The 8,244-nt window shown below is 51.7% G+C and overlaps 1 protein-coding gene across 2 annotated transcripts in view; it reads right to left on the bottom strand.

Moving 5' to 3' along the window:
- Positions 1-19: 19 nt before the first annotated feature.
- Positions 20-8,244, bottom strand: part of Tmem63a (transmembrane protein 63A) — a 49,813-nt gene continuing 41,588 nt past the window's right edge. For both annotated transcript variants that reach the window (XM_045140024.1, XM_045140026.1), the window contains exons 18-23: positions 7,082-7,244; positions 4,615-4,720; positions 3,080-3,247; positions 2,330-2,445; positions 2,047-2,109; positions 20-878 (exon numbers count right to left, since the gene is read on the bottom strand). In XM_045140024.1, the coding sequence (XP_044995959.1) occupies positions 711-878; positions 2,047-2,109; positions 2,330-2,445; positions 3,080-3,247; positions 4,615-4,720; positions 7,082-7,244 (784 nt within the window). In that variant the 3' untranslated portion in view covers positions 20-710. The remainder of the gene's footprint in view (positions 879-2,046; positions 2,110-2,329; positions 2,446-3,079; positions 3,248-4,614; positions 4,721-7,081; positions 7,245-8,244) is intronic.

Genomic DNA, 8,244 nt, shown 5'->3' with positions numbered 1-8,244 from the left:
AGAGGCCAGAGAGGAGGGATCTTCAGTGAGCACTTTATTAATGGCTCTCAATGTCCAAGTGACCCTGCTCTGGCTAGAGTCCCAAGGAATCATGACACAAAAACCTATCACCTCTTCCTCAGGTGCAGAGGTGTTGCATTGCCGGCAGGGTGGTCCCCAAGGAGGTCCCCACAGCTCTCAACAAAATCCCCTAGGAGGGCCTTGGGGCTGGGGAAACAAACACTGTGGCGTCTCAGACCTGACTGCTGCAGACCTGCTGGTCATTAGCTATGCACCAGCCTGCAGAGGGGTAGACAGTGTCTGAGGGTTCAGAAGGAACAGGTCTTCCCCTGGACACACATCTCCCCATCATCCACTATAATCTCCAGGGCTCATTAGCCTGGTTACAAAATTCCACCCCATGATGGTGGTCACAGGACTTTGGGGACATGATCCCAGCGGCATGCTTGTACAGAGGGGCGGGTTGGGAGGAAGGCGTGAGTCCTTAGGTGAGCTCGTGAGGGAGAGGTGCAGGTGTTCCCCTATCGTGCTATGACTGCAAAAGAGGCCCAAGGATGGCTCCTAGTTGGCAGCCCCTCAGAGCTCCGGCCCTGCAGTGCGGCTTAACCGTTGGAAGAGGTCAAGAAGCTGGTTGGGGCCGCCATCCAGCCTCTCTGCTGCTCAGGACTCCTGGAGCACCCGAGCCTGCCAGATCAGCAGCTTGTCCATCCTCAGGCCTCCTGGTAGGCTGTGGCCACACTGTCCCCAGAGTTCTGAGCCACATGCTGCCCAGGGAGTGTGCCGCTGATGTTGTGGATGGCGCCGTAGGTCTGCTGCTGCTGCGGGGAAAGAGCCGTTCTCTCCGAGGCCAGACCGTTCAGAATTCGAGGCACATAGGGCTGTGGGCAAATTCAAGAGTCAGGTCTTGGATAAATGCAGGTCTGAGATTCCATGCCGTGGTCACGCCCTACTGTCTCTCTCCTCCCGGAAGGGACATACACAAAGAAATGGACTCTACAGGGCCGAAGAGATTGCTCAGTGGTTAAAGGTACTTGTTTGTAAAGCCTGACCACTGGGGTTTGATGGCCCCGTACTCCTGTAAAGCCAGATGCACAAATTGGTGCGTGCATCTGGACTTCGTTTGCAGTGGAAGGAGGCCCTAGCTTGCCTATTCCCATTCTCTCCCCCACCTTCTCTCTAATAAATAAAAGTATTTGGGGGGGGGGTGAGGTAGGGTCTCACTCTAGCCCAGGCTGACCTGGAATTCACTCTGTAGTCTCAGGCTGGCCTCAAATTCACAGCGATCCTCCTACCTCTGCCTCCCAAGGCATGCGCCACCACGCATAAAAGTATTTTTTTTAAAAAAAGGATATAGATGGGCTACAAAAATAGCTCAGCAGTTGTAGGTGCTTATTACCACAGCCTAATGGCCAAGGTTTGATTCCCTAGTACCCACAGAAAGCCAGATGCAGAACATTTGCAATGGGTGGAGGCCCTGATGTGACCATTCCACCCTGCCTCCTAGCAAATAAATAAAGAGATAAATAATTTGTCTCCTTTGGGAAACAAATGTATAAATTTTTTAAAAAAAGGTGGGGTGCTGGAGAGATGGCTTAGCAGTTAAGCACTTGCCTGTGAAACCTAAGGACCCTGGTTCGAGACTTGATTCCCCAGGACCCAGTTAGCCAGATGCACAAGGGGGTGCACGCATCTGGAGTTCATTTACAGTGGCTGGAGGCCCTGGCACACCCATCCTCTCTCTCTCTCTCTATCTGCCTCTTTCTCTCTCTGTCTGTCACTCTCAAATAAATAAAGAAAAGTAAAATAAAATAAAAAAGGAAACAAAGCCAGGCATGGTGGCTCACGCCTTTAATCCCAGCACTTAGGCAGGGGTAAAAGGATTTCTATGAGTTCGAGACCACCCTGAGACTACATAGTGAATTCTAGGTCATCCTGGGCTAGAGTGAGACCCTACCTTGAAAAAAAAAAAAAAAAGGAGGTGGCAGAATCTTGCCACCAGAGTGACAAAAGGCAGGCAGCATGAGCAGAGAAGAACAGAGAGCTTACTATGAATGGTGGGGGTACGTGGGCCTCGGCCTCGCTTCCCTTGTCACTTGTTGATTCTTCTGTCTGCACATAACAACAGAGACAATGATGAGCAGAGCTGATCTCCCCAGACCAACATCCTCCAAACAGAGGCCAGGAATGTCCGGATCACGGTACCGGCTGACACCAGGCTCCCAGCACAGGCCCAGTTGTGGAGAGGAAGATGGGGGGCGGGAGGGGACCCAATCACTGGAAAGGCCGTGGCTACCTCCCCAGGGCTGTCAGGCCTGCGGCCGGGGAGTACCTTGTAGTTCTGAGGGCTGAGGTGCCGGAAGCATCCGAAGCAGGTGTAGATGAGGCAGGCCAGAATGGTGAGCAGCACCACCAGGAAGGTGAACAGGGTGGAAGGAGCCTTCAACCCTGGGGGCAGAGGCGCCGCCTTGAGCAAAGGCCTTCTTCTCACACTCACCTGCTGAAGGAGCCTGGCTGGTGCGTGGCGTGCGTGCCATGGCTCCCTGGCCCCTCCCCACCTTTCACCCCGGCAGCTGGAGAATGGTGTCCCCATAGCCAGGAGCACGCAGAAGGTCCCTGGGCAGCATAGGTGTCAGGCACTGGGACACCAACTCATCTGGCAGTGAGCTCGCTGGGGATATTTCCTTCGAGTCCCTAGGGCCCTGGGCTAAGCAGGGTGCAGGCTCTCCCAGGGGACGGCACCGCATTCCAGATACCCTCAGCTGTCTCTCTTGTCAAGCATCCAGTTCCCTCCTGCCCACCCCCAGCTCGCCCACACCACGAGCCCATCAGCCCCCAGCTCTCCCACGTCCTCTGGCTCAGTCACCCCAGAGCTGACATGAGGACGGTCTTCTCCATAGGGGTGTCTGGGGTGATATCACACCTGACCTCAGGCTATCCCAGGAGCCCCCTTGGGAGTACCACGTTCTGCCTGGACCCCAATGCTGACACTGTGACAGCCACAAGGCATCTGAGCAGCTCGGATGGATGTGGAAACATGCAGCCCAGGGCTGGCTCCATCCAGGTCAGGGAAGGCCCTCACCCAGGCGCAGGAAGGAGAAGAAGAAGAGCCAGAAGAGGCAGAGAATGGGGGCGGCCAGGGCCTGGTTCACAGCCGCAAAATGGATCCTCTTCTCCAACTTGGCTGGGAGGTAGGCAAAGTAGAGGTTGTGCCGGTCCACCATGTGCTTCAGCAGGATGTAGATGAGGCCTGCAGAAGAGGGGCTGTGAGGGCTGGAGAGAGGGCTGAGTGGTTGAGATGCTTGCCTGCAAAGGTTAAGGACCCAGGTTCGATTCCTCACGACCCACGTAAGCCAGATGCACATGGTGGTGCATATGTCTGGAGTTCGTTTGCAGTGGCTAGAGGCCCTGGTACATCCATTCTCTCTATCTGCCTCTTCCTCTCAAATGTTTTTTTTTAAAAGTGGGGGGCTGGAGACATAGCTTAGTGGTTAAGGTGCTTGCCTGCCAAGCCTAAGGACCCATGTTCAACTCTCCAGATCCCACATAAGCCAGAAGCACAAGGTGACCCAAGCACAAGGTCATACATGCCCACTTGGTGCCTCACACGTCTGGAGTTCGACTGCAGAGGCTGGAGGCCCTGGTGCACCAATTCCCTCTCTTGCTCTCTTTCACTTTCTCTCTCTCATAAAAAATAAAATTAGGAGCTGGAGAGATGGCTTAGCATTTAAGCACTTGCCTGTGAAGCCTAAGGACCCCAGTTCAAGGCTTGATTCCCCAGGACCCATGTAAGCCAGAAGCACAAGGTGGAACATGCATCTGGAGTTCGTTTGCAGTGGCTGGAGGCCCTGGTGCACCCATTCTCTCTCTCTCTCTCTCTCTCTCTCTCTCTCTCTCTGTTGCTCTCAAATAAATAAATAAAAATAAAAAAAATTTTAATGAAAAAAAATTTTTTTTAAGAGGTTGGTGAGTAGAAGGTGTCTGGGGCCCAAAACCCCTCTGCCGGGCTGGAGAGATGGCTTAGCAGTTAAACGCTTGCCTGTGAAGCCTAAGGACCCCGGTTCAAGGCTCAGTTCCCCAGGTCCCACGTTAGCCAGATGCACAAGGGGGCGCACGTGTCTGAAGTTCGTTTGCAGTGGCTGGAGGCCCTGGCGCGCCCATTCTCTCTCTCTCCCTCTATCTGTCTTTCTCTCTATGTCTGTCGCTCTCAAATAAATAAAAATAAAATTAAAAAAAAAAAAACCCTCTGCCCCTTCTCCCATGGTGGTTATTTTTTGTATGGAGGTGAGGCTGCTGATCTGCAGCAAGACCCTGAAATGAGGCAAGATGTATCTTGGCTGCTGGTTCCATCCCTGTCTCTCTCTCCTTCCTTTAATCCCAGCACTTGGGGGGTGGAAGGGGGCAGAGGTAGGAGGATCACTGTGAGTTCAAGGCCACCCTGAGTCTACATCGTAGTGAATTCCAGGTCAGCCTGGGCTACAGCGAGACCCTACCTCAAAAAAACAAAACAAACAAACAACAACAACAACAACAAAGTCACTGTGCTAGAGCTGCCTTGGGGAGATGGGCAAGAGTCAGCTGTCCACATACCTAGGGAAGGACTCCAGGGCCACTCACCAAATGGCGCAATAATGGGGCAAGTGATGCTGTAGGCCATGATGACGGTGAAGACGCACAGCATCCACGCGTACATGGCTCCAAACTCGTATTCAAAGGCCTGGTTCTGGAAGGGTAAAGAAAGGAGCTTAGAGGCTCGTTCTGGCCCCAGGACCCCTTCTGCACTCCAGAGGCAGGCAAGTGGGGTGGGCACACACGAGGCTGGGAGGAGCTGCACTCGGCGAGGCCTTGGCTCTCCATCTCCCAGCTTCACTCAGGGCTCACCCAGACCTCCCTTGGCATGACATTTTGTGCTTTCCTAGTGTCCCCTTGCTCTAATTGTATCTACCCAACGGGTTTGTGACCCGCTGGAGCAAGGATGGCCAGACGATATACCACTGAGCAACTCCACACAGACCGAGAGGCTCATTTGTATCCCTGTAAAACCGGGAAATAAGTGGTACCCATCACAAAATAGAGGGAGGAGAACTGGCTTCCCTCTTCCCTCTCCCAAGTACCTTCCAAGGCACAAGAGACTATAAGAGATCCCCACAACACCTAATTTAGAGGATTTTGGAGTTAAATGTCACAGCCTGAAATACCTTTGGCATCCAAGGTGCTAAGAATACATCCAGGTACCAGGGAGATGGCTCAGCAGTTAAAGGCATTTGCTTGCACAGCCAGCGGGCCCTGATACAATTCTCCAGCACCCCCATAAGGCTAGATGGAAAGTACCATGTGTGTCTAGAGTTCACCTGCAGTAGCAAGAGGCTCTGATGCACCTCCACACACAAACACCTGTGCTCACACCTACCTTGTTTTTATTTATTATTTTAAGTAGACATTCTTTCTTTCTTTTTTTTAATATAGATTTTATTTATTTATTTGAAAGATGCAGAGAGAGAGAAAGAGGGAGAATGGGTGCACCAGGGCCTCCAGCCACTGCAAACGAACTCCAGAAGCATGCACTCCCTTGTGCATCTGGCTTACGTGGGTCCTGGGGAATCAAACAGGGATCCTTTGGCTTTGCAGGCAAATGCCTTAACTGCTAAGCCATCTCTACAGCTCTCCTTTTTTTTTTTTTTAAGAGCACATCTAAATAAATGCTCCCAAGAAGGGGATGGATGGACTGTATCATATTCTCTCATTCTGCTCCCCACCTCTCCTCTCCAGTGCTAAGGATGGAACCCAGAGCCCTATGATCACTAGGTGAATGCTTAACCACTAAGCTTCACCAGCCCAGGAATGTGTGGGTTTCAAGTGTGTGTGTGTGTGTGTGTATGTGAAAGAGGGAGCAATACACCTCTGTGCATGATTAGGAGGGTGTTGCCACAAAGGTTCAACTGAGAAGGGCAGATATACTCTGTGTGGGGTGGCACCATCTCATGGGCGGGTGGCCCAGACTGAATGAAAAGGGGAAAGGGAAGCTGGAGAGATGGCTTAGCAGTTAAGGCATTTGCCTGAAAAGCCAAAGGATCCTGGTTCGATTCTCAAGGACCCACCTAAACCAGATGCACAAAATGGTGCATGCATCTGGAGTAGGTTTGCAATGGCTAGAGGCCCTGGTTCTCTCTCTCTCTCTGCAAATAAATAAATAATACTTTAAAAAAAAAAAAGGTGGGGAAGCCAGACATATTGGCGTATGCCTTTTTTTTTTTTTTTTAAATTTTTTATTTATTTGTTTGAGAGAGAGAGAGACACAGAGAGAAAGACAGATAAAGGGAGAGAGAGAGAATGGGCGCGCCAGGGCTTCCAGCCTCTGCAAACGAACTCCAGACGCGTGCGCCCCCTTGTGCATCTGACTAACGTGGGACCTGGGGAACCGAGCCTCGAACCGGGGTCCTTAGGCTTCACAGGCAAGTGCTTAACCGCTAAGCCATCTCTCCAGCCCAGGCCATCTCTCCAGCCCGGCGTATGCCTTTAATCCCAGTACTTGGGAGGCAGAGGTAGGAGGATCACCAGGAGTTTGAGGCCACCCTGAGAGTACATAGTGAATTCCAGGTCCGCCTAGGCCAGAGTGAGACCCTACCTCAAAAAACAAACAAAATGGTGGGATGGGGAGAAAGTGAGCTGGGTACCAGCTTTCATCTCTGCTTCCTGACTGGGGACATGATGTGACGTGGCCACCTCCCACTCCCACGGCCTCAGCTAGGGCTGTTTGCATACCATGCCTTCCCAGACATGATGTACCCGCAGGCCATGAGCCAAAATAAGCCTTTTCTTCCTCAAATTGCTTGCCAGGTATTTTGTCAAGGCAAGGAGAAAAATAACAAATACAACATGTGGCCAGACTTATTAAACTGCAAAAATTCCAAGCACTCTCCTCTAGTCCACGCATGAGTCAGAACGGAGAATGAAAGATTCAGCGTGTCCCAAAGAAGCTAGTGGCAGGGGGCAGTCCTGGGCCAGGGTCTGAGAAGATCTTGGCACCGTTCCTGGCACTGACTCCCAAGGAGGTGAGAAGCACAGGGGCGGGGCAGGGTGGCACCTGCTTAACGTTCCTGCGGTCGGCAGCCGTCTTGGCCATGATCATGCGGACGGTGTAGAGGATGAGGCCGGGCAGCCGCAGCAGCTCCATGCCATTGCCGATGAAGGCCGAGGCAATGACGTAGTTCACAAAGAAGGCGCCCTGGTCGGGCAGGAAGACGCACCTAGGGAACCAAGCAGGTCTGTTGAGCCGAGACAGAGCGAGGGGCCCCTAGGAGGGCTTTCTTTCACCACACCCTTCACTCAGCATCATTTGTGGAGCATACCCATCTACCAGGGACTGGGCTGGGAGCTGTGGACACAATCAAGCCACAATGCCCATAATTCCAGCAATGGAGATGCAGAGGCAGGAGGACCATGAGTTCCAGGCCAGCCTGGGCTACACCAGAACTTGTCTCAAAAAAAAAAAAAAAATTAGGACTGGAGAGATGGCTCAATGGTTAAGACGCTTGCCTATAATACATAACAACCTGGGTTCAATTCCCCAGTACCCACATGCACAAAGTGGCGCATGCATCTGGAGTTTGTTTGCAGTGGCTAGAGGCCCTGGCATGCCCTCTCTCTGGCTCTCTCTCTGCTTGCAAGTAAATAAATTAAAAAAAAAAAAAAAACACATTGGGGGTCTGGAGAGGTGGCTTAGTGTTTAAGGCATTTGCCTGCAAAGCCAAAGGATTCCGGTTCAAATCTCCAGAACCCACATAAGCCAGATGAACAACGGAGGGCATGCATCTGGAGTTCGTTTGCAGTGGCTGGAGGCCCTGGGCATCCATTCTCTCTCTCCCTCTGTTCCTCTTTCTCCCTCTCTCATATAAATAAATAAAATATATTTTTAAAAACACACACACATTGGAGCTGGAAAGATGCTTTAGTGGTTAAGGTACAGTTAAGGTGCTTGCCAGCAAAGCCAAAAGACCCAGATTTGATTCTCCAGTACCCACGTAAAGCCAGATGCACAAGGGGGCACATGCATCTGGAGTTCGTTTGCAGTGGCTGGAGGCCCTGGCATGCCCATACTCATTCTCTATCTTGCTTGCTCGCTCTTGCTCTCAACTAAATAAATAAATGAACCACATATATATGTATATATCTCAAACCAGGGGCTCAGCTGCCTTTGTATTTGCATACTCTCTGGGGACACACCAATCCTATGAATACATGGTGTGC

This window comes from Jaculus jaculus, chromosome 1 (genome assembly GCF_020740685.1).
Source record: "Jaculus jaculus isolate mJacJac1 chromosome 1, mJacJac1.mat.Y.cur, whole genome shotgun sequence".
NCBI lineage: Eukaryota > Metazoa > Chordata > Mammalia > Rodentia > Dipodidae > Jaculus > Jaculus jaculus.
This window is presented reverse-complemented; position numbering and strand designations above follow the sequence as displayed.